Consider the following 26071-nt stretch of genomic DNA (forward strand, 5'->3'; position numbering starts at 1 on the left):
TGGTAAGATCAGAAGATAGTTGCTGGTCAACCGAAACCGGTTATCTAGTTGCTACTGGGTTTTATAGCTATCGAGACTCATAAAATTTCTAGTAAATAATACATATCGATATGTCTCATTCGTCTGCCTATGTCATGTTTTGCTAATCGTGTCTCTGTCCCACTGGCGATTCCGCTTCGCTCCTTGCCCCCACCCATCAGCTACGTAGACCCGTTATTATCATGGAAGCATTACGACTAAAACAGCGTTTCTTGTATCATTAGTCCACACTTTGAAGCTACGCTAAGCGCGAGAATCACTGGAGCAATTTATCGCAGTTGCGCCACTATTTAACTCTTATTTCCAGTTTTATTTATTTTTATAGACGTATCGCCCGGTTCGGTCATGTGTTATAGATGCACAATGCACGGAAGAAACCTCGTGGATTATCCTCTATTTGCTCTGGCGCTCTTGATCAACTGTCTTAACCCATTTGGGTAATTGTTCAAGCTTTATACCAATTAGATCATAGTTGCCACAAAACTAAAATCGGGATCCTCGTAGAGGGTCGGTCCAGGATGTGAGACGGCAACCTTTCACCGAAAAATCTGGTCCCTGCCGTTGCTCTTTGCGTATGCAAAGCACTGAGGTCGAAGAATGACGCAATCATGAAAGTTATTATTTTGAAACTTTTATACTGTTAACTTTCTCTCTCTGTTTGCCCGCTTCGGTCCGAAATAACTGGTTTTCGCGTTGCTATGCACTACTTGCAAAGACAAATATGCGCTGGTCACAATTGTGAATTAAAACCAAATAGTTAGGATCGGAGACAATGCTCTCCATTGTTTGGAGGCTGTCTTAACGCATCTCATTGCGTGGCACGGGATTTAATGTTCCTACAGCTGTCATCCTGTATGCGTCATTGTGATGGGAATAATGACGAAGAGACGCCTGAGTGATGAGCACATGCTGTCGTCTGTTCTTCATCGCTATGAAAACTTCCTTCAACATGTGAAAGAGAGCATTTTGGCAGGACTCTAGACCACTTGTTACTTGGAAGGGCCCACGCCTGCCAACCATTAACGTTGTCCTGCTTTGCCCGCCTGATATAACTCACAAGTGTTCCCGACAACTACGAGAGCATCTTATAAACAACCTTCTACAGGATATTTATGTCTGCGCCCTCGTGGAGGCATTTCACTTTAATAAGGAGATCTTGAATTTCATGTTAAGGAAATAAAATATTCCCTGATGGGAACCGTAACGCGTGAGTTGTGTAGGTACTTCACGACTTACATCCATTACATGAGCAGTCTCGGTCCTAGTCCATAGACTCTCCACGCGATTTCTCGAAAACCTAGCGGATATTCCACACTGGCTAGCTCAGAGCAGAATAAAGGAGACAGAATGATGCATATTAAAAAACCAACCTAACATCAGTTTCATTTGTCTGTACCAACAGGTTTCTGAAGACGTTCTGCGTAGGAAGGAAGTCAATAGTGCTACGTTAGTGTGATTACTACTTATTCACATACGGGCAGGGGTACTGTTAGCTCCGCTAACTTCAAAGATTCTATTGTTGCACTACCAGAAATCCGCGCGGGATTAGTCGAGCGGTCTAAGGCGCTGCAGTCATGGACTGTGTGGCTGGTCCCGGCGGAGGTTCGAGTCCTCCCTCGGGCATGAGTGTGTGTGTTTGTCCTTAGGATAATTTAGGTTAAGTAGTGTGTGAGCTTAGGGACTGATGACCTTAGCAGTTAAGTTCCGTAAGATTTCACACACACACACACACACACACACACACACACACACACACACACACTACCAGAAGGATTTACACTGCTGAGATAGGAAAGAGAGTTTCTTTCAAGGATTCCCTCATGTTCGCTAACAAAGTGCAATGAGACAAAGTTGTTGCTTTCAGATTTATTCTGGAGTCGGCCAAATTGCAGTGACTGTGAGTGTTTATTGTGGTGTTGCAGGAAGGCTCCAGGGCTGTTCCACGTGTCTGTTAGCCGGTCCGCCGCTCTCTCAAAATGCCTGGTATGCCAAAGAAGACGGAGGGGGAGGACCCCGACCCCACCCCCTACCTGTTCGTCTCTCTGGAACAGAAGCGCATCGACCAAACCAAACCTTACGATGCGAAGAAGGCATGTTGGGTACCCGACGAGAAGGAGGGTTACGTGCTGGGAGAGATCAAGGCAACTAAGGGCGACCTGGTAACGGTCACGCTGCCTGGTGGCGAGGTACGTACAACGCTGCTATCTCCTAAAAACTATTGTATAACTCACTGAAATCAATTCAGATTTATTCTCAGACATGGCACCGGCCATTTCAGTTTCCATATATATTTCTTTGGCTATTTGTTTCTACATTCCATGATAAAACAGAAAAAGTCACCTTTTAACGTAATTTACTGGATCTTACGTTTCATTCAGAGCAAGCTTCATATACAGGCAACATGTATTGCTTGCATTCGTGGCACAGCTAGTGACCATTGAAACTGGCGCATCGTTGAGTGACAATGAGGGACTGTTCGCATATCACGTCACCGTGAATGGTCTCGTGATATGCAGTCCAACAGCTTCATTCGACGACTATCCCGTCTAGTTGCAGTGAACGGCCTTCTCACAATGTGGTCGTTCACTGTGCCCTGAATGCAGGCAACACGTTATGCCTCAATGCGAAGCTTTTCGTAACGCACGTTCACACGTACGCTAAATTACATTTGCGGAATAATGCGTCATTATTTAAAGTTATAAATAAATTATTTTGTCCTGCAAATTGTTTTCTTCTTTGCTCCGGCTTGGTAATGCACTGCAGCAAGACAGAACTGACTTACTTTTGCTGAAAATCTTTCAAACATGCTTGTAAATAAATACTTTTCTACACGTTGTGTATTGTTTGAGACAAAACTAATTCACTGACGAAATCTTCTCGGGATATCAGCCGAGAGCAGTGACATCTTGTAGCACAATTTCAGCGAGTTTTATATTCGTTATCTTAAAGTGACGATGACGAGTATGAAACTCGTTGAAACGTTGCTACTAGACGATACTGCCCGAGAAGATTTCGTAAATGAATTATTTTTGTAAAATACATATATTGTAGAATCCAAACTGACGGTAAAACTCGTTCAAAATATATACTGTTCGTGCCGTATCGTACAATAAACATCAAATGTATGAAGGCTTTTGTTTCCCATCTTTGTGCACCAATGACTCGAAGGAATATACTAGCTAGATTTCACTTCAAAAATTTCACGAATAGTTTTCAGCTTTACGAAGTGATGCATCTGCGTAACATACGTGGTTTCAAATTTAAAACAATACCGGACAAAACATGTCTCTTCACTGTTGTTGTTATGAAGCGTAGCGCAGGTACAGTTTGCAGTTCTGTCATGCTTCGGGCCGCATTAAAATTTGTCATGAATGTTATCCCATGAGAAAACTATTTTGCGTTAGGAGAAAGTCCTCAAGAAGGATCAGCTATCTCAGGTGAATCCGCCAAAGTTCGAGAAGGTGGAGGACATGGCTGACCTGACGTATTTGAACGAAGCCGCTGTTTTGCACAACCTCCGGCAGCGGTACTACTGCAAGCTCATTTATGTAAGTGGCGCCTCCCCATCGGGGGGGCGCTTTTTGCTTTCTTTTTCTTGTAACTCATCTTGTGTTTTTTGTCTTTCTCTCTCGCCAACAGGAGAAGAACTTCAAGAAGGAACAGGTTTCTCAAGTAAACCCCCCTAAGTATGAGAAATGCGAGGATATGTCCAACTTGACATATCTTAATGACGCTTCAGTCTTGCATAACCTGAAGCAACGATACTACCATAAGCTCATTTACGTAAGTCGGTAACCTCTGCTGTTTAACCCTATCCTGCACATGGAGCATGCAACGAAGAGATCTCCGTGCACAGACGCACGCTCTTCCGATTTCCCAGACTACCTGTACGTTTGTCTTGCCCCACGACAAATCCTAGCCGTTTCCCGGAATTGCGTTTTGGCTAACCCCATCATAGCTGGGCAGCAGAACGCAACTGTGGTGTGAATTTGGTGGCCGGAGCAGCGCACATCGACCGTCGACTGTTCCGCGTATAAGATTTACTCTCGATGAATGTCTTCCGAGCTTTCAACCAACCTTCACTGATAGCAATAGTACTATTGAAGTCTTGCTACAACCGATGCAGTATACTTAAGACACGGTTCTTCCGTGTGTATCGGTGAAGGGTTGGATGAGTGCTCTGGAAGAACCGATAATGTTTGTTTGTTTGCAGCCAACAGTAAGACACTGGAAACGTGGCGCTGTTGTTGTTCCTTTCACATGAATCCTTTCTAATAACAACACTTTCGTGTTCTACTGCTAGAACACTTGTTTTTGTTCTCGTGTGTGTAAGCGGAGACTTTAAATGTTTGAATGTTTATTCCTTTCTTTTAAAGAAGAATACTCTGTTTTTATGAGTATGTCTCCCTACCTTTGTGAAGCAGCGCCCGTAAAGACACGGGACAGTTACTTCAATTTTAGTTCCCGTGTATTAATGTCTTTTGTGCCATACGAAGCGTCCCTGTCACCTTGCGGAACCACTCGGGTTTCAGTGTGGCAGTTGCGCTTCAAGTCCTTCTGTTGTTAAATGTGTCTATATTCAGCGCCTCAAATACCAGACTGTTTGGACGGCACTGGCTATTTATGTTAATGCACGTTATGATGTTCGTGTCTGCACCTTCTGACAATATGAGTTTCAATTTAGAGTTTAGACTTTTTGTGTTTTGTTTGGTTTTGTTACATGTTTGTTGTGAGACTTGTTTCTACAAATTACGTTTAATTTTCACAGTACTATGAACATATAAGTTACCACAAAGCATTAATGAATATTTTGAGCAGTAAAAAACTATTGTGTTCTTGGAGGTAGTAGTGAAGCTCCCACCGGTTGAACAAAATTCGTTTTAGAAAAGTTTCAGGTTCATGAGGATTTTTTGAAACCATAGCATACATAACTCATCACCCTTTTCAACAAACATTTTTTAAACTTCTTTTAGACCTACATTTTTTACTACCAATATAGAAAGTTCCTTCTTCTTCCTTTTATTACTGTATACTTTATATGAAGCATGTGATGTGGAAGGTAGATTTCTAAAACAAGATGACGCGTTGGTATTTGGGTTATTGCGTCATTTACACAAAATATTGCACATTACGTTCTTTAAATATTTTGTATTCACTTTCTATTATGCCATACAAAACTAACAGTAATTTGTTAAGGCGGGTGTAATATTGATTGTGGCACATCAAAACATTCGAGTTGCCTGAACTCGTTAAATATTTATCTTCTCATGTTTTGTAGAAAAAATACTTCTCGTATTGTCAAAACTTTTTAGCCCAAAGCAAAACAATAGGATATTCCGTTAAATGGAGTACAATATGTTGCCCGTACTCTGGGGACACACTACCTCCCACATTATCCTACATGTTGCCTCGTTACGCAGCATAGAACACTAAGAGTTTAACTGAAACAGGGTAGGATATGTGTACATATGTGTGTCTGAAAGCAACTGAGGAGCTGAGTTTGTACTTTCCATGTGCAGACCTACTCCGGCCTCTTCTGTGTGGCTATCAACCCCTACAAGCGCTTCCCTGTCTACACCAACCGCTGCGCCAAGCTTTACCGAGGCAAGAGGCGTAATGAAGTGCCACCCCACATCTTTGCCATTTCTGACGGCGCCTACGTCAACATGTTGACCAGTAAGTATATAATTGCTCTATTCACCATAGCTTTAGTCTATGTACTTTACGCAGACACTTAGCAGCAGGCCAACTAGTTTCCAAATTCAAAGTAATTCTCTCGCATGTGAAGATAGTATACACTCCCTACGTAGTCGTAAGAACTAAATTCTGTATATTAATCTGCAGAACATACATCAGTTCCATTTGTGAAAAAGAGATGAGTTTCCAGTGAAGGTATTAACTTAAACTCATAAGCAATTAAAACATAAGTTTTGACCATTGTAATAAGCTTAGAACATCGCTTTTGCGTTCATTTGTCGACGTAGGTGTTTACTGGCATGCTGAACAATTGTTAATATGTATCACGCGAGTATAGCGTCGTATGTCTTAGCTAAAACACAATGCATTTTCATTAAGCAAAAGCGTCGCTCACGTAGCACACGAAACAAAACTTAATTTCTGGTGTCATAGAGTCCCATACTGGAGACTCGACGCTCTTTCACGCAAAACAAGAGTAGTGCCATATACATTTCGTATCCTATACTCCCTGAATGCAGAATCAATCCTGCTATTTCTTACCAAGCTGTCGTGCGCCAGACTTGCATAATCTTGGAAGGCTGAGGCTGCTTCCGACAAATGATACTCTCTCTATGATAGTAATTTCATGGCAACAACAGCAAAAAACAAAGTCTGTAGTTACTAGTACGCTATGTGTTTCTCACACTGAATGGAATAAGTAGAACAGCTATCTACAGAGTACCTAGCCACATGTCATGCCATACTTTCTGAAATAGATAACTCGAATCTCAAAACATTGTAATAATTATTAATGAGCCACTGTCACTGCTACATCTTGCGCTGTGTGGTGGAGTGTATTTTGTATATGTGTCACTTCGCCCTTTACTTGTTCCAAGGAGAAACATTTGTTGCTAAGCTTACGTGTAGACTCGAATCTCTCTAATTTTACGTTCGTTGTTTTTTCTCGAGATATCTGCTCATTCCGTTAAGCATTTTAATAGTCTACTCGTATAACAAACCCAAAGTACAGTAGGAAATACTAGATGTAAAGCTGAGTAAAAGTCTGTAAATATGTTCTAACTTTCTTCTTTTTTCGTTCTATTTTACAGACCGTGAAAACCAGTCTATGTTGATCACGTAAGTATCTTTCATTATTTCCAACACAACAACATTTTACAAGCTTTATCAAGAAGCAAACATACCGTCAAGCAGTAACTTTCAAATGAATTGTAGTTCTATGCAATGAACTGATTGCTTGCAATGAATTAATTGAACAATGTGAGTTTTCACGGCTGGATTCTGGGACTTCTGCTACGGTCTTAGACATACTTTTCATCGAACGTTTAATTTTCTGCTACATGACAGAGCCTGTGGAGATTAAGGTTCAATTCCTTCTAAGTATACTGCTCGGAAAATATGTTTCTTTTCCACGTTTCACTGCAGTTCTCGCTAATTTTGCAGTGAAAAGGTTAAATGAAACATGTTTTCGCAGCAGTAAACGTGCAAGGACTGTGACATTTGTCCCCATAGCCTCTGATAATGTTTCCCGCAGCAGCAACCAAACATTATGCAGAAAAGTGTAGCTAAGTCCCGAGAATCTCACGTTACCATAGAATGGACACCTATTTTGTTATTGTCTTGTTGTATGTAAAATCCTCCAAAGTTGCTATTTTGTGTGCAGTTTTGAATAACACCCAGACTCATATTCAGTCAGTCAACGGATGTGTTTTTAATTCCTTAAGATCAAATACAAGGGAAAAAAAACTGTGTACGTATTTTCCCTGCCGAAGAATGTAACATATTTTTTTCCTTCTTGTCATCCACAGAGGAGAGTCTGGAGCAGGAAAAACTGAAAACACGAAGAAAGTAATTTCGTACTTCGCCACCGTCGGTGCCAGCTCGAAGAAAGATGAACAGCAGTCTTCGAAGAAGGTAAAGCAGGACCATCCTTTGAATTACGTTCTCGCTTCTTCTGAGTCGTACGGCCGCTAAAACGTCAACCTGTTATTGTCTGTTTGCAGGGCACACTGGAGGACCAGGTCGTGCAAACTAACCCGGTACTTGAGGCGTTCGGTAACGCCAAGACCGTGCGAAATGACAACTCCTCGCGATTCGTAAGTTTATTCCATTTTAGCTCTTAACGAATATTTTCTACTTTTACGAAAAACAGCTGACTGATAACTCTGTCTCTATCTCTCGAACAGGGTAAATTCATCAGAATTCACTTCGGTCCTTCTGGAAAGCTGGCTGGAGCTGATATTGAAACATGTAAGTTACGCCTTAGCCATTTGCCGAGAGGTTTAGAGACGGGTCTCGGATTTACCTAATTATAGCAACGGATAATAACTAATCACTAACTTCCACAGATCTGCTGGAGAAGGCCCGTGTCATCTCACAGCAGCCCTTGGAGCGTTCATACCACATCTTCTACCAGATGATGTCCGGCGCTGTCCCTGGCCTGAAGGGTACGTATGAGTTTCCGTTAAACTCCTCAGATAGATATATTACAACATTTGCTATTTAAAATGGTATACTTTAACAGTAAAAACATATTCAAGCCATATACTTCAAAAACATAATAAGTGATACTGTACTGAATTGAACTCTAATAGAGCTAAGTGTAATTAAGCCATCAAGCCATATACTTCAAAAACATTTAAGTGATACTGTACTTAATTGAACTCTAATAGAGCTAAGTGTAATTAAGCCATCAAGCCATATACTTCAAAAACATTTAAGTGATACTGTACTGAATTGAACTCTAATAGAGCTAAGTGTAATTAAGCCATCAAGCCATATACTTCAAAAACATTTAAGTGATACTGTACTTAATTGAACTCTAACAGAGCTAAGTGTAATTAAGCCATCAAGCCATATACTTCAAAAATATTTAAGTGATACTGTACTGAATTGAACTCTAATAGAGCTAAGTGTAATTAAAACTGAACGTTGAAATATCTTGCTCTCATTCGGTCTCCGTCTCTTCACTATTCAATTATTCTTGATTACAAACATTTTTATTGAATATAACCTGTTTTTTCCATGTCGCCGGGTGAGGGAATGATTACAATCGCGTAATAATCAAGGTTAAAAAATTGTGAGTGTTTGAACTATCTTTCACTACAATAATAAAATGAAAGTAATATCACTTCTTAATTGCCCTCATTAAAAAGTGCACTATATACAGAAATTGCCTTTTTTTAAAATGGAGAACTTTAAGAGAATGATTGTCATAATGGTTATTTTTTGTTTTAAGTGCGACTTCATTCAGCAGTTGACAGTAGATTCGATTCTCTAGAAGGCGCATATAGTTTCAGGTAGAAACAATAGCTGCAACGGAGGAACAAGACTATGTGTTTCTTTTGTGTACCTTATGATAATGCATTCTCTCCCAACTCAACAGAAATGTGTCTCCTCACCGACAATGTCCAAGACTATTACTACGTGTCCCAAGGCAAGACAACTATTCCTGGTGTGGATGATGGAGAGGAACTTCAACTTACGGATGTAAGTTGCCCTGCAGACCGGGGCATGCTGTAAGGGCACATCCTCCCCTACTGAGGGCGAATTTATTACAAAGCTTGCTGAGCCAAGGCCCGTGAATACCCTTCCCAATACAAGCGTGTCACGAAAGACACAGTCACCCCTTTGGGCACCCTGCCGTCTTATATCCCTCTAATCAGTCCCGTATTAACTGGTGTCTGAGACCACATTTCTGCTCTACCAATCTAAGACTTATCATAATACCACAATTTTCTCAAACCTATGTTTTATGTAACATTTGTTTTACTGATAACACTAGCCAACATGTTCGCTGTGCTCTTGGACAGCACAGCGAACAGGACTGTTGGTGTGTGTGACCATAACATTTTCACAGTCGTATTTTGAACTGAACGATCTGTGACCTCCCTACAGAAATCTGTCTCCTTTCCAACGACATCAATGACTATCACTTCGTCTCGCAAGGAAAGACCTCTATTCCCGGTGTAGATGATGGAGAGGAAATGCAGATTACCGATGTAAGTCTGATCGTAGAAGTTAAGTCTGTCTAGAAACAGCGCTTCTCTGCTACTGAGCAGTACGTGAGCAATTCCGTTGGAGTGAAGACCCGCGGATTTTAAAATTGAAATTTGAAACAATATCGTGGCCTCTATTTTTTAAAACTTTAGCAGTTGTTACATTCTGAAAGATTTGAAGGGAAATGAATACTTAATTGCTAACACACACTTGGAATTTCATTTTAGAACTTACGGTTACCTTACATACCGAAATGTATGTGAACTTACGCTTAGTGAATCACAGTTGTAACATAGCTTATTTCTTCTGAGTAAAAGTGGTTGAATTTCATCTTGGTGCTTACTCAATAATTTTACGAACAGTTTAATGGCGCAATGAACAAATGCTAGTAGGAATTCGTCACGTACTGTTCGGAACATCGGCTTGCCGCATACTGGATTTCGCTGTTGTCATAACCCAAAGCTCTTACCCGGTTCTCGGGAATAAATAACGCCTCGCTATTAACTCATATAGATATTATGGACATTAAACCTGAAGCATGTGTGGTTTTTTTTTGTGACTAACTCTAACAACTGACGGAATTACGCTTGACGGTTGACGGCTGACTCTGAGAAGAGAAACGTTCTTAGATGGACCAGACACGAAATTACTGTACTTACAGATGTCGCTAAGAAAAAATATACAAAACATACCAACGAGATTCCAAGGGAATCGTAATATCTCAGCTGCTCTACGGCGTGTCTCAGTAGGGTAATTGTTTGCTGCGCTTACACAACTAACTCGCTTTTTTTTCTCTCATTTTCACGAGGAAGCAGCTTGCAGTATGGCAAAGCCTCCATTTTTGCCACTCGCGTCAATGCCGAAACGTTCTTTTTAGGCTCTACTCGACTTAGTAACTCGAGTTTAATTGTTTATCTTGTACATATACATTATAAATTGCTGTTTTAATTCATCTCATCCCTTATTCTCTTTTAACTGTGTATACTCTCTCCACTATGCGCACAAAATAACTGTGACGATATTCTTCTATGTTGAAAAGCTGACACGGACGTAAAGTAACAATGCTGAAATTAAAGATTGTCTACAAGTGCGATGTACGTACTTACTAGCAACAAATGAGGAATGCTCGCAGTTATTTTGGAGACGCTGTTGAAAGGGCTCTCTAGCGCGCAGTGGAGAGAGGCAGAGTGTAACACGTTGACGCTAAACGCCAGAATGTTCTTCTCACAGACATTTGCTTATTGAGCGACAACATCTATGACTACTACAACGTCTCCCAGGGTAAGATTACCATCCCCAACGTCGATGATGGAGAGGAAATGCAGTTGACCGACGTAAGTTGCCCACGTTACCCGATGTATTCGCCCTGTCCTCCCAGTGCCGGACTCGGTGGTTCGAGTGTCTCGCTGCACATTATTCTATGTTTCGGTGGAACATTACCCTACATGTGTACCCTACCATTGGCGATTGCACCCCTCGAGTGCACGAACCATGCCGCCGACTTTAACGCCCTTCGCCTCGTATACTAACCTTACGCCCAGTACTAGCTGCGAGGAACCACTGACACAGCCGTTCCTGCAGCTTGAGCGGCTCTTCTCCGAGCTGGACTGTGAGCATCTCGTACATCGGGTTGTGTGTCGACACACTCCCGTACCAAAGAACTGTTTAAAAGACTACATTTGCGACCCTTTCACTATTTGAAAATTGTATTAAATTCCACGCCACTCGTAGAAAAGATACCCCTAACATCTTGAAGTAGCAATGTTGTAGACAATTGACATCCAAATAACACTATGAAGCATTGAACACTGGATGTAACACGACTTGAGACACGAAAACGCAACATCTATTTGTTACTTGGTAAGTACGAGCTAACTGCATGAACTGATGGTGTCATGCTAATGGCATATCTGTCACTATGCTTCATCAAAAACTAGTGTTTTTAGATATTTATATCTTTTGTTTACTGGATTTTTTTAAACGATAGAAATGTTTCTTCGTAACGACTCTTTGTAAAAAAGATATACGTATTTTTTTTTTCCAAATTAATGTCTGTATATACAGTCTCATTGTGATTTAAAGCTGTCTCAGTTCGAAAGTTTTTACTAAATCAAATATCGGCCAAATGGTTTTGACTGTGCTCCCTGTGACGATCTCGACAAAGGGATCCTGGCAGGGGCACCGTATATCGCTCGCTGTCTAAGTGTGCTTGTGCGGGTTGTAGGAAGCCTTCGATGTGCTGGGTTTCACCCAAGAGGAGAAGAACGACGTGTACAAGATCACAGCTGCCGTCATGCACATGGGTGGCATGAAATTCAAGCAGCGCGGCCGAGAAGAGCAGGCTGAGGCCGACGGCACAGTTGTAAGTACCTCACTTCCTGCCTACAACATCTTATCTTGTTTCCTTCTCGCAGTAATTTTCGGGTCATAGAATTCTCATTATTTGCCACGGTAAAAAAAAAAAACTGCCCATCATTGGCTTCACTTAGTTTATCGTCCATAAACTGACAAGTTGCTTTTCAAAATGAACTTAATTTTAGTTGTAATCTGCTCTTTAATGTTAAAAAGTTTGTTTGACACTAATTAGAGAACATTTGACAGAAGCGGCATTTATGAGATTTTCTGCCTACAAAAGCCAACAACAATCGCATATTAAGATTTCAGTGTCCACTTTTCTACTGCAGTCTGCCAGCGACCTTCACTGACCACTAAGCAATGTTTTCTTGATGCAGGAAGGTGAGCGCGTCGCCAAGTTGCTGATGACCAGCGCTGAGGACTTGTACAAGAATTTGCTGAAACCAAGGATCAAGGTCGGAAACGAGTTCGTCACCCAGGGTAGGAACAAGGACCAGGTGAGCTTTAATCAACACCTACATTTTTCGTACATTCAGCTATAGTAACACAGCTTGAATCATCTTAGAAACCAAAAAAATTCACTTTGACATTTTTCGAAGTCTGCAATTTCTTTAAGAGCACACTTCTTTAGTAGATATTTTAAAATGTATTTCTATATGCAGTTCCCTACAACGACACTATAGTTCTTTTACTTGTATCTTGCATCCTTGTTCAGCCCCGGTAAGTGATTGTCAAGGTTAAAGGGAACGGCGAATGGAGAAGTAAAGTTCATCCGTGTTACGTCCGCGATATTTTGTGTACCATGTCTAGAGAGCCCGTCTGTGTTACAGGTCGCCTACTCCGTAGGTGCCATGTCCAAGGCCATGTTCGACAGGCTGTTCAAGTGGCTTGTGAAGAAGTGTAACGAGACACTGGACACTAAGCAGAAGAGGCAGCACTTCATTGGTGTACTGGATATTGCCGGTTTCGAGATTTTCGACGTAAGTTTAAATATGCATTTTTATACATTCACTCATTTCTGGAACACTGGGCGCTATTTCACATTGTGGATCTTGATTATAGTCATTACAAATAGTCACCTGACCTTTATACTGATTTTATTTCTTCATTTTTATATCAATTACGTACACAAAAAGTTCTTAATATATTAATAAATTTATATTGCCAGAAAACCATTTCCTTCATGAATATAGCGCCCACTCCTAGCTACACATAGATTTTTAACGTTATGTATTACATAATTTTTAAAGTGGGAGGAGACGTAGTATACTATTTATTATTGATTCATATGAACATTTTGTTAACTCAATTCATTACTTCTCACAAAACAAGTTTAATTACAGGTGCTCTTGGTGCAGTTTCCTTGTTCAGTATGTCATATATGTTCTAGCAGATTCATCATTACGTTCCTGGAGCCATTTTTAAAGATTTATTTTGTGTCTCTTGTACATTGTTTGTTCTTCATTGTTTCCTTATATGCTTCTGCATTTAGAGAGAAATTATACGCTGTACTTGGATAGCTGAAATTAATTATTTTATGTGCCACGTATGAGCAGTCAGCTTCTGCTTAAAGCTTTAACACTTGTCACAACAGAAATGAACAAACTTGTTTTAATCATTTGTATAAACAAATCCTTCTGTTGTTGTAGTAGTATTCAATGTTATTATTTTAACGTTGAGTCATTTAGCTACTTTGGAAGCTAAGCGAATTTAAAATTAATGTGTAATAAGTACTTACATCTAACAGTTGCCTATTAAATAATAAGTAGACCGCTGTACATAGTTCTTACTTTTTTGTGCATAATGTCACTCATACTTAGTATTCTTTAGTCAATGTTATCAATTTAACGTTCAGTGAAAAGCGCACTTCAAACCAACTTCTGTATATATGTAAAAATCAAAATACAGAATGTACAAAGCTCTAACCGTAAGCATTTCTACAATTAGCAATCAGCTGTATATAATTCGGCTTCTATTCACTATTAGAATTAAACTCATCTGTATATAATTCAGCTTCTATTCACTATTAGAGTTAAACTACTAACGACTACATATACATAGTTCGTAGTGAATGTGTTTTAACATGACGCATGTTTTATAGTACAACGGCTTCGAGCAACTGTGTATAAACTTCACCAACGAGAAACTGCAACAGTTTTTCAACCACCACATGTTTGTGCTGGAGCAGGAAGAGTACAAGGCTGAAGGAATCAACTGGGCGTTCATTGACTTTGGCATGGACTTGCTAGCTTGCATAGAGCTTATAGAGAAGGTAGAACTAGCTGCAGATTGCTGAACTAAACTTTGCCTCAGACGAATTACGCTAAACAAGACAACTCGGCTTTTTTCTCTCCAAAAGAAAAAAAAAAAGAAGCTTTATCTGACTCACTCACATAACTACAATAGTAGTCAGAATACGTGGTAGTAGATCATTGACTCGCATTCTTTTGTCGAACGTTACGAATTCCTACCTCGCTGAATTCGAGTGTAGGTGTTTGCTGTGCTAGCTCATTTGAGTGAAAGTACAGTTAGTGGACTGTCAAAAGCCGGGATGTTACAGCTATTTGGTCTAAGGCTTGCAATGTTAGCCGCAAGATAATCCCAGCTCTGCTCTGAAAGCAGAAAGGTATGTAGTAAACGCGTAGCAAGCGAGGCTCAAACCCACTCACACGTGTCAGTAACAAAGGACTGGCTCTAACACTGCTGTGAAGCATGCAGCTCTAACATTTCTGCTTATTGCACCTGCTGTAATGCGCCTTTGTATGAAACACAGTTTAACGGCTTCGAGCAACTCTGCATCAACTTTACCAACGAGAAGCTGCAGCAGTTCTTCAACCACCACATGTTTGTACTGGAGCAGGAAGAGTACAAGACTGAGGGAATCGTCTGGACTTTCATTGACTTTGGCATGGACCTGCAAGCTTGCATTGAACTTATTGAGAAGGTAACCTCCTGCCTGTAGGTGAACGGCTCGTAGGCACAGCAGCCGTCTCCGTGTCCTCTGTGTTGTTCTTTTGCAGAACCCCTCTCTGAGACCGAGCGGGACCACATTGTATTTCCGGGAACCGTTGAAGAGCAGCTCGATGGTTTCCTTGTTCTTTTGTGTGTCTTGCAGTCTCCACACACACACGTAATCGGCCTCGGCAGTCAGCAAACCAGACAGTTGAAACAGCACGAGACCTGTAACAAAATTGCCGACGGCCGTTTTACCCGTAGTCAGTGGAGACTGAAAGATATTTATGTACCCATGTGTTGCACGTTCCGTTTAAAACCTGTGCCATCGGAACTGGACACAGTGTTTCTAACTGTGTGTACCCCGGCCCTTAGTTCAATAGCTTCGAGCAGCTGTGCATCAACTTCACCAACGAGAAGCTGCAACAGTTCTTCAACCACCATATGTTCGTGCTCGAGCAAGAAGAGTACAAAACCGAAGGCATCGAGTGGGCATTCATTGACTTTGGCATGGATCTGCAAGCTTGCATTGAACTCATTGAGAAGGTAACCTGATTGCACAAAATGTGTGACGTATACCTGCGTAAAGCCGCCACAAGACGCAGCAGGGTGCACAGGAAGGTTAGCTTCGGATGTGTTCCAACCATGACTCCATGTCGATTGATGTTTGTTTTCGTTTGTTTTTCAGTGTTATCCCAAGAACCCAAACAACCGGAATTTTTCGCACGCATTGGTCGATCTATTGCCTCCACACAACTCTTCTCTGAAATGTAATCCTCTTTTTTTTATCGTTGTACTAAAAATGTTCGCTAAAAGGAGATATTTCACTAAGGCGACTGTTTGTTACTATCGAAATACTATCTCGGTCCAAACAAAAAGACACGCGAGATTTGAAGAGTGAAGGAGGTGATGGAGAGATCCATATTGTGTGTCAGTGTTGTGTGCATCGCATGTCCTCTTAATTGTCTTTTCCCTTGGAACTTGTGTTTCTAACCTTGTACCCCCCATAGTTCAATAGCTTCGAGCAGCTGTGCATCAACTTCACCAACGAGAAATTGCAGCAGTTCTTCAATCATCACATGTTCGTGCTCGAGCAAGAAGAGTACCAACGAGAGGGCATCGAGTGGACCTTTATTGATTTTGGCATGGACCTTCAAGCTTGCATAGATCTCATTGAGAAGGTAGAACCAGGGGGCATTTAAGGACACATCCCCCTAACAGTTGGCACATAGAGCGTTTCGTTCAACTTGTTTCGGTGCTCGAAAACGTTTACGAGTCGCCAGTGATTATTGCCTCGGTGTAAGTCGCAAAACCGTGCCAAGTTGTACGAAGCGCCCTGCCATTGTCGTGTTACTAACGCTGTTTGTTTATGTATTGATGTGATAGAACTGTTCTGTGAGACTCTCTTTCAGCTCTGTCTGTGGCGTCATGCTTCAGTGTGCTCTCGACGTTAATCACTAATCTTGCTAGGAGTGCTGTACCGGCAAGTACAGATTGTCCCAGAATTTCTCAAACATCTCTGTGTTCAGCACTGGGACGATCAGAAGGACGGCCGATTCAGCACCCTTCCTGGACTATTGTGAATGTCAGTGTCACAGTTATTGTGTATCTTCCACTGTTTGTCTCACTGTTACCTGCACCTTCTCCTCTGTGACCGAATGCAGCAGAACGGATTTAATCAACTTTGCGTGAATTTCACGAACGAGAAACTGCAGCAGTATTTCAATCACCACATGTTCATTCTCGAGCAAGAAGAGTACGAGAGAGAAGGAATTCCCTGGGTCTTCATTGATTTCGGGCTGGACCTCCAGGAGACCATTGATCTTATAGAAAAGGTAGTCCTATCATTTATGAGCTTCAAACGTCAGAGTAGGACTTACTGACAGGCTCTTATATGGAATATATATCGTACTCCTTCGGGTTTCAATTCGTTTAATATTGTATCCTTCTTTAGATCAAAAGCTTCGGAATAAAGAAAAATTGAAACGCGTGGATGATATTTTTTATAGAGGCAGGTGATTAAAAAAAAATATTTCGATTAAACAAAGAAATAGTTAACACAGGTTAACAGATATATTTTATTATCATTGTTGGGAGACATATCAAAACAGGTTGTAACTATATTATCTATTGCTACGTAGAAGAAAGATGTTAATTTACGAACCGCTAATGTCGTTATATATTCCATAAATTTTGCAGTTAAAATTTTGCTTACCGAAGTAGATTTGAATGCACTGCATCTCTCACATGCATACGCTACACTTTGACGGAATCGTAATAACGTCGAAACGCAGGTTCCTCAATGCCGCACCTCGGAGTAGTCTAACAAACTGCATTTCGATGAAAGGGAACCAGAGGGGAATCGTAGTGTTTCTTCACTAACTACACTACTCACATGCCAAAAGTAGACTGCAGTGTCTAAACGTTCAACGTTAAACGAACTGCATTAGAATAGAAAATCTTCGAACCGGTTTCCACACTTTTTATGATTTGACTGCAATGAAAACAATATTTTATATACTTCTCACGATCATGTCATCTAAAGTTTCAGGTGCAAACTACCGTGACGAAAGTAACAAGTCACCAACCAAAGAGCTGGTTATCGCATTTAACACAAAATGAATCGCTGGCGGACATCGAATGCTCTATCCTGTCCTTGTGTAGACCTTCTGTGTGTATTTGCATCTTGGTATGCGTAGTGTAGGCTACTAATGTAACATGCTGAGTATCATGGCAAATAAACAAAATGTGACTTTTTCTGGGCCCGCAACTCATGCAAGAGCTGCTCCCAGTTCGCATGTCCAATATTGCTGAAGCACTAAGTAAAGACACAAATGAAAGATAATGAGAAAAGTAAATGAAACTTCTGGACTGTTTGTTTATCTTTTCCTGTTTTTATTTTGGAATCTGTTCACAGAATTTTCAGTACATAGCAATTAATTGATAGCTCTTCCCTTTCACTCAGTTCTGACCCTGAATCTCAAAAATGAATCTTTAAACTTATTTTTTTTTGTGAAAGTGTTTCAATAAAGTTCAGCACTCCCTGTTACCTTCGGAAAGTCACCTGCCATCGTCCAGAGGTAAGCTTCAGTTGGTAGTAAGCTAACGCTGCGCTGTGTGCCATTGTATGGATATCTCAAAAGTTCTATTTCTAAGGGAACATTTAAGAACGCTATTGCTATCATTCACGATGCTAGTATTTGTATCGCATTTTATTTAATGCAAGTAACTAATCTTTAAGTATGACAGGCAGCCTGCTTGAGTGCATGATAAAGCGCCTCAAGTAGTTCTTCGGCTAATAGAATTTGCAGTATTACTGAATATTTTTCTTGAGATATAACCATCGTAAATGTTCATTTCTTCACGTGGAATTAAGATCATTATTGTCAAAATAAAAAGTTAATACTTAAGAAATGTTCCCTATTTGAAGTAAATGAAGTGATCAGTTAAGTAAAACATTAAAAATTCTTCTGCGGTTGTAGTTCTGCAAAGTGAATGTATTCATCAGCGAAAGAAAATTGCTTGTAAGGTCGTAATGTTTTCTTACTTTGCACACGCAAATTTTCGACTAAGGAACAGAGATTACTGCGCACTCTTTTGTGCCGATTCATTCGAGCAGCTTTCTTTCGCTGATTCGTGAGGAGAAGGGCAATGCCAAAGCAAGTCTCTCTGTGTGCACAGCCTATGGGTATCCTGTCAATCCTGGAGGAAGAGTCTATGTTCCCCAAGGCGACAGATAAGACCTTTGAGGAGAAGCTGATGAACAACCACTTGGGCAAGTCTCCCAACTTCATGAAGCCGAAGCCGCCAAAGCCCGGTCAGCCCGCTGCCCACTTTGCCATTGCTCACTACGCCGGAACGGTAAGTCACGCAGTCGGCGGACTCGAGCACCCGAATCTGTGCGCGGCCAAACACTTACTGACGGTCCTCTGCTTCCGCAGGTGTCCTACAACATCACAGGGTGGCTCGAGAAGAACAAGGACCCCCTGAACGACACCGTCGTCGACCAGTTCAAGAAATCCTCCAACAAGCTGCTGGTAGAGATCTTCGCCGACCATCCTGGACAGTCTGGCGGTGCTGAAGCCGCTGGTGGTGGCAAGGGTAAGAGAACATGTATTTCCTACAACTACTTATGGAATATAATCTCAAGTATTTTCTTGCGCAAAGCGAGGAAATTCATTCCTCTCATATTCTTAAGTGTGTGTGGCTGTCGGAGTGAAGAAATTTTCATTAGATACCACCCCAGGAAGGCGGCTGCCATCATCGGAGCGAAGTGCTTGTGTAATCGTTTACTGTATTCGGCCTGAGTTGAATTGGATTTCGTCGAATGCATCTAGAGTCGATCAACTACACATTTATCAAAGTCTACTGGCGCACTAAATGGAAAATTCCTGAGATGTCGCGAGATAAAAAAAAAAAAAAAAAAAAAAAAAAAAACAAAGCGCTACGTGGGTTTCGCTTGGGGCTATGGGACTATAACTTTCCGAACTATCAATCGTAATTGACATTTTCTATTGCGCTAGATGCCTCTACTTGCTTTTCTGAGTCCGCAGCTCGTGGTCGTGCGGTAGCGTTCTCGCTTCCCACGCCCGGGTTCCCATGTTCGATTCCCGGCGGGGTCAGGGATTTTCTCTGCCTCGTGATGACTGGGTGTTGTGTGATGTCCTTAGGTTAGTTAGGTTTACGTAGTTCTAAGTTCTAGGGGACTGATGACCACAGATGTTAAGTCCCATAGTGCTCAGAGCCTTTTTTTTTTTTTTTTTTTTCTGACTGTAGTGACACAAATTCTCAGTCTGTGGCGAAATCAGCCGTCCCTGAAGAATAGTGAAATCAACCAAGCCTAGCAGCTCATGTGAGCGATATACGGGTGACGATCTCTCGGACACTGATATGGAAAGGCCATCCGTTAGTTCTCTCTTACCCTCAGTACCTTACATGTCTGGTCTTTATTTTTTGTTTGTTCTTTAGTTTCAGTTATGACAATAGCTTTTGAAAGTCACAAGAGCACAGGATTTCTCGTCTTCCATTTCACTATTTCGCGTTAAAGTAAAACTCATATGGCAAGTAATTTTGGCTCTGAAGATATTCGTTCATACATGTATTTTGCTTTGGAGCTCAAAGACGAAACACATTCTAAAACTGAAACTGAAAATTTCCTGTAGACAGTTTACTATTTCTTTCAGCTATAAATGGATGACGCAAAACACACACACACACACACACACACACACACACTCACACACTCACACACCTAACACGAATCAAAATTTCTATGTACATATGATCTTTTCGATTTTAAATGCGTCACACATTAAGGAGCTATAGCTCTAGAACTACAAACTACATTTTACTGCACTAAATATTTATGAACAAGCAATTTCATTGACAAATTGTGAGCTCTAAATTCTCATTTAATTGCTCTATGTTTAGGAGAATTCTCTCTAAGAATATTTGCAGAGAATGATCTACAAAGGTACACGTTCTCTTTATTTTTCTCAAGACAAAAAGTAAGTTGTCAAATCCTGCAGTGTTACATATGTTTGCAGCTGCTGGCACGAAGCGGCACCTGGGTTCTTCATTCCAGTCCGTCTCCATGAAACACAGGGTAAAACCAAGACGTGACCGTCACACAACTTACACCTCTTGTAGACTGTACTTCCACAGCCTCATCTCGCATCTCTTACAGCGCGGCTACTTGCCTGCCGCCTAACACACTCTTGTCGTTATTTTATTTTTGCAGATCGTAAGCTACAGCATTTATTTGTTCTGTCTCTCTTAAGGGCCACTTGCTCTAATGCTGCTCTCGATAGACTTCCTTTTCCTTGTAACAATTTTGCGTTGTGTCTTACAGGTCGGTTATATGTATATACATACTCACAGCTTTTTACATCACTGTTTAAGTGCATTTCTATGTATAATGTATGCAAATTGTTCTGTTTATTTTCTCGCGCCTGTACTAAAACTCGCAACTATCGCTTTATTGTTCAATAGGTGGACGTGGAAAGAAGGGTGGTGGTTTCGCCACCGTGTCTTCGTCCTACAAGGTGCGTCAATTCCCCACTCTCCAGCTCCTGTAAGCTGTCGCCCAACAGGCGACGCTTATGGGAGTTGTCTGGATATTGTGATTTCACCCACAGCCCTTTTTAAGACAATGAAGTGTTCAGTAACGATTTTTACTTTACGTGTGGCCGTAGCTTGGGAAGTTGCCATTGAGATACGGCGTTAGCCCGAGACGTTGCGAACGGGCAGCGCCGGATCATCGGCAGAGTCCCACCCTGACGGCCGTGTGTTGTGTTACGTAGTTTGTAGCGCGCCGTCTTCCAGGACAAGGACTGGCGACAGCATGAAACCACCACCGGCCAGCACCAAACACGGTGACCTCTAACTGCTTCTCTGCCTCGCTCCTCCACTAATGCTAATCTCTCAACAGTCTCGCTAACTCTTAAGTTCTAAGGATCTGTGCATTTTTTATTTCACTCATTAATTACCGATATTGATAATTTTTGTGCATATGGGGTGTTTACGAACTTAAGACCATCTATTACCAGAAGGGACGGGTAACAACTGCAGAAAGAATACCTTATTCTTTACGTAAAAGTTCCTTGCCAGAACTGGATTTTATTGTTGCCACCAACACTAGTGGCTATTGTAGTGTCTAATAAGAAATTTACTAACTGATCTAATTATTTGATAACTGGGTGTCTGAAAATACTAACAGAATATGAACCTATTACACTTTCTTTGGGTGACAGTGGTATAGAAACGTTTCCCACAGTTGTAACATACTAGCTATCTCCGAATGGAAGAAACTTTTTTCTGTAACCTCTCCTAAATTACTGAATAAGAAGGATTTAGCAGTTATTTTCCACTGTAGCAGAACTAAACATTAAAAGTACGAAATATTTTCTACAGCTCTGAAAAATTTCCTTTTTATACCACTCTTCTGTGGAATTAAAATCTTGTTGAGGGATGTAGGAGAGTTTGTAAAGGTGACATGTTCAGAAAGAGTGTGAAACGTAGAATGGCATTTTAAAAGATTGTTATGGTTCCACAGGAGCAACTGAACAACTTGATGACCACCCTGAGGAGCACGCAGCCTCACTTCGTGCGTTGTATCATCCCCAACGAGTTGAAGCAGCCAGGTCAGTAGACGGAGCTTCGAAGCAGTATCTCTACACAAACGAAAACATGTATCATTCACGAACAGATACAATGAAAAATACAACTGATCCAGTTAATAGCAAAGCAATTTTGTAAAAGGATATTTCCTGGCTACAAACGAGACACTAAAGTTGTGAACGCTTGACTGTTACGCACGGACCACTGTTCTCTTTGTGTTCGCAGGTCTGATTGACTCTCACCTGGTGATGCACCAGCTCACCTGTAACGGTGTACTTGAGGGTATCCGTATTTGCCGAAAGGGATTCCCCAACAGGATGGTCTATCCTGACTTCAAGCTCCGGTAAGTTCTTAGAAGGAGAACCTAGTATAAACACATAAAAAACATTCACAGTCAAGTTCAAAAGCATTCAACTTTTTTAATCTGATAAACTTTTAAATCAAATCATTGAAAATTTTCATCATGTTCCTGTCTCAGTCTTAGTATTTTTGAATGGAACTTTCGTATTCTACATATTTACAGTGATTTTACGAACTATATTAATTATTCATGACGAACTATATTCATTACTACAGCAGAACTCCATTAAACGATGTCTACGGAAAATTAGCAATGATAATTAAAAAATCTAGCAACCTGTGTAATATACTAGCTGCTTTAGCACATGCATTATGCTTATTTAAGGTGTCTTTTCTTACAAGTATGATTCTACAGCTTCGTGTAAAAGAAGATAATGTACGTGGATTTTTCAATAACAGATTCTTTTTAAAAAAACTTTCATTTGTATTTATAACAAGAATAATGAACTGAAGTACATGAAGTTTAATAAATTGACGTTAGAGTGTAAGTTATGTAAGTTGTTAGAATGAAACGGTAACTGGGTTGTCTGTGATAATGTGTATATTTTTTCCCCAAGCTATATGATTCTTGCCCCTGCCATCATGCAGGCTGAGAAGGAACCCAAGAACGCTGCTGCTAAGTGTTTGGAATCAGTCGGTCTTGACCCCGACAGTTACCGTATTGGACACACCAAGGCAAGGATTATTTTAAAACATCACGGAACCACCCAAGAGACAAAACCAGGTGGTCCCGGTGCATTTACTTTCAATTTTTTTAACGCCACCGATGAAAGGAATTTTGATTTTTTCCTGGTGACGTCAAAAACTCCCTACTTTGAAACACAAAAACCGATTGGACCATGGATTTTCTTTTTTTCCCTGCCTTGCCTCTAGTACCCGAACTATTTCTATAATATAGAAAAACAGTTTTCTGTTTGAAATGATAACCTGACTGAAACTCAGGAATCATTTTTAACTCCTCTTAAACGTAACATCGAAAACCGCCAACTACGGCTTCGATGTTATTGGTAACAACATAGCTTGTTTCTTCCCTTTTTGCTGTTTCCCCAGAGCCCGCATATGACCTGCAGCAAACGAGACACTGGAGACGTAGTTAATTACATAATCCCCAAATTTTACACAGTTCTGGGACAAAATGTAACTTTTGTGTATTTTTTTACTCTGGAACACGCTAGATACAAGATTCTAGCTCCCCAAGCCGTGGATGCTCTTAAAGGAGACGACCCAAAGAAGATGGCCCAGACAATTCTGGATGCTGTGAACCTTGACACCGAGTCATACCGTTTGGGTCACACCAAGGCATGTAACCTTACAAATCGGGGAAGATATGAGCTTGCTAACATATTACTTTCACGAGGACATCAAACTAAGTACTTGTAGCAAATTCTGAAGCAAATATCTTCTCCGATTCTCTGTGATGTGTGATCTGTGTGCCGAATCACTGAAGCCTATGAAGACATTGGGCCACCAGTGAAAACATAAAACCCTATTTTATGTGTTACTTTTTATCTAGTTGCAATTGTATAAATGTTCTAATACCTGGACTGCATCCCTTCGTTCCTAAAACAAACCCACCAGTGACAGTGGGTCAATTTATGTGTGTGTGTTTTGTTACTGAAAGAAGAAACTTGCAGTTTTTTAGATGTGTAAATAAAGTAGATGTTGCCTTATCCTTACCCTAAAGAGGCTGGTTCCCAGTTTTTGTCACGGGACTCAGTGCTGGAAAGCAAACTGGATCACATTTATTTACCAGACATTAGGTACTAAAGAGGAAAATTGCCTCTGTTGTGATAAATTATGCTCTTCGACAAATTTGTTGGTCTTAGTCCCTGACAAGCTGAGGAACCTGCTTATCCTATACACACGGTGAAACCCAACCACGACTTGGGCCCATGTTATATCCACCGTGTTGCATCTCCAGATACAAAATCCTCTGCGCACATCTTGTCAAAGAGCCAATGGCAGCCGAGAAGGCGACGCAAGTCATCCTGGACCACGTGAATATGGACGCTGAGCAGTATCGAATGGGTAAAACAAAGGTATGGATGGCAGACATCAGCCTCTCACAGTTCTGTCCAACGAAATACAGCTTAACTGAAATGAGCAAACTTTGCTCGTAATAGTACACTGTGAAGTAAATGGCTGAATGCCTTCTATATCTTGTAACCGGCCTAAGTTAAACAATATTAAAAGCTTTCAAGTCGTTGTCGTATAACAGGAACTGCATTTGCTTTTATCTGTATGTCTGTTCTGTTACCTAATAAGTGCCTGTTAACTTACATTAAATTTCATGATTTGAGGTAATAAGTATCTTCCTCTCAACTAATTGACGGCTGGTTACAATTGTTGAATTATATCTATGGAGTAAGACGACTTGCTAACGAAGCTTCTCTTAACAAAATATTTCGGTAGTGCGGGTACAGCAGTTCCACTTTGCTATGCAGATGATATTCATATCGTATTTGCAATGAAACCCATTCACCATTTTCTTTTCAATCAACTGAGGTAAATTGAGGTATTGGCTTCATAATTTTCATTAACGCGCTTTCCAGAGTTTGTTTTAACAGCTTATTATTATTCCCCAGAATCTGTTTTAGGCACATAGTTTTCGTTTGTGCATGGTGTTTCTGCATGATAATTAATGCAGTTTTTCAGTACATAGGTGCTGCTAATCTCTTCGTTATAGCTTTTGGAGGCGTAGTAATACCACTTCAGGTATCAAATACATCAAATGAGCTTTAAGTAAAGACATATGAATTGAAGTGTATCAACCTTATTACAAGTAGCAGAGACTAATTCTGCGGTATACTTACCTAGGACAGATCTAAAGACGAACAGATTACTGAAAATAGTCTAATACTCTTCATATCTGACAGGCTATTCCAAATTTCTGGTCTTTTATCTACGGAGCAGCTGTGAGTTTAGAGACCCCGGTTCGTATCACGCTGCTCCATTTTCGTGACTTCGCCAACGTACAAAATTATTTTTCTGGTAGCATTTAACAAAGAGTTCATGAAACAAATAAACGAGAAAACGCATATTTCAGCTGTGACCGTGTACACGGAAAGGAGTTTCAGGGCGCAATTTCGCTGCGTATCCTCACCTCAGAAGCAGTGGTCGAATAGAGAGGGAAGAAGGGCTTTCTAACACGATTTATATTACAGTCATGGAGAACAGGGCAAAATTTTCACTATTTTTTTGGTCAGAGAACAAAACGCGTTTCATGTTTTGATAACAATTGTTGGATCACTGTTTCACCGTACTATGAAATAAAAACGAACATGATCGTGAAACAGGGCTATGGCAGCAAAATAAAGCACAAATTTGCGCCACAAGGGGTATTAGGAGACAATTCCTTCCGCCGACAGTTCGTGGTTAGAACGAACCACTGTTTATAGGTGTTCTTCAGAGCTGGAATCCTGGGTCAGATGGAAGAGTTGCGAGACGAGCGTCTTGGCAAGATCATCAGTTGGATGCAGGCCTGGATCAGAGGTTACCTGGCAAGGAAGGAGTACAAGAAGCTCCAGGAACAGAGGTGAGCCAACACTACCTA

The 26071-nt window shown here is 40.9% G+C and overlaps 1 protein-coding gene across 27 annotated transcripts in view; it reads left to right on the forward strand.

Moving 5' to 3' along the window:
- Window positions 1–1961: 1961 nt before the first annotated feature.
- The window catches only part of LOC126183843 (myosin heavy chain, muscle), a 46685-nt gene continuing 22575 nt past the window's right edge, over window positions 1962–26071 (forward strand). For 4 of the 27 annotated variants that reach the window (XM_049926105.1, XM_049926118.1, XM_049926119.1 and 1 more), the window contains exons 1-20: window positions 1962–2225; window positions 3679–3822; window positions 5559–5715; window positions 6825–6852; window positions 7542–7647; window positions 7737–7829; window positions 7920–7983; window positions 8082–8180; window positions 9631–9734; window positions 11957–12094; window positions 12465–12584; window positions 12918–13067; window positions 14189–14359; window positions 18721–18900; window positions 18981–19140; window positions 21031–21083; window positions 22094–22181; window positions 22384–22501; window positions 23694–23817; window positions 25917–26053. In XM_049926105.1, coding sequence (XP_049782062.1) covers window positions 2016–2225; window positions 3679–3822; window positions 5559–5715; window positions 6825–6852; window positions 7542–7647; window positions 7737–7829; window positions 7920–7983; window positions 8082–8180; window positions 9631–9734; window positions 11957–12094; window positions 12465–12584; window positions 12918–13067; window positions 14189–14359; window positions 18721–18900; window positions 18981–19140; window positions 21031–21083; window positions 22094–22181; window positions 22384–22501; window positions 23694–23817; window positions 25917–26053 — 2444 coding nt within the window. In that variant the 5' untranslated portion in view covers window positions 1962–2015. Of the gene's footprint in view, window positions 2226–3443; window positions 3588–3678; window positions 3823–5558; window positions 5716–6824; window positions 6853–7541; window positions 7648–7736; window positions 7830–7919; window positions 7984–8081; window positions 8181–9118; window positions 9223–9630; window positions 9735–10962; window positions 11067–11956; window positions 12095–12464; window positions 12585–12917; window positions 13068–14188; window positions 14360–14860; window positions 15032–16049; window positions 16221–18720; window positions 18901–18980; window positions 19141–21030; window positions 21084–22093; window positions 22182–22383; window positions 22502–23075; window positions 23194–23693; window positions 23818–24439; window positions 24558–25916; window positions 26054–26071 lie in introns of all 27 variants that reach the window. The other 23 variants (XM_049926128.1, XM_049926126.1, XM_049926120.1 and 20 more) reach the window with 19 other exon arrangements.

This window comes from Schistocerca cancellata, chromosome 4, assembly GCF_023864275.1.
Source record: "Schistocerca cancellata isolate TAMUIC-IGC-003103 chromosome 4, iqSchCanc2.1, whole genome shotgun sequence".
Classification (NCBI taxonomy): domain Eukaryota; kingdom Metazoa; phylum Arthropoda; class Insecta; order Orthoptera; family Acrididae; genus Schistocerca; species Schistocerca cancellata.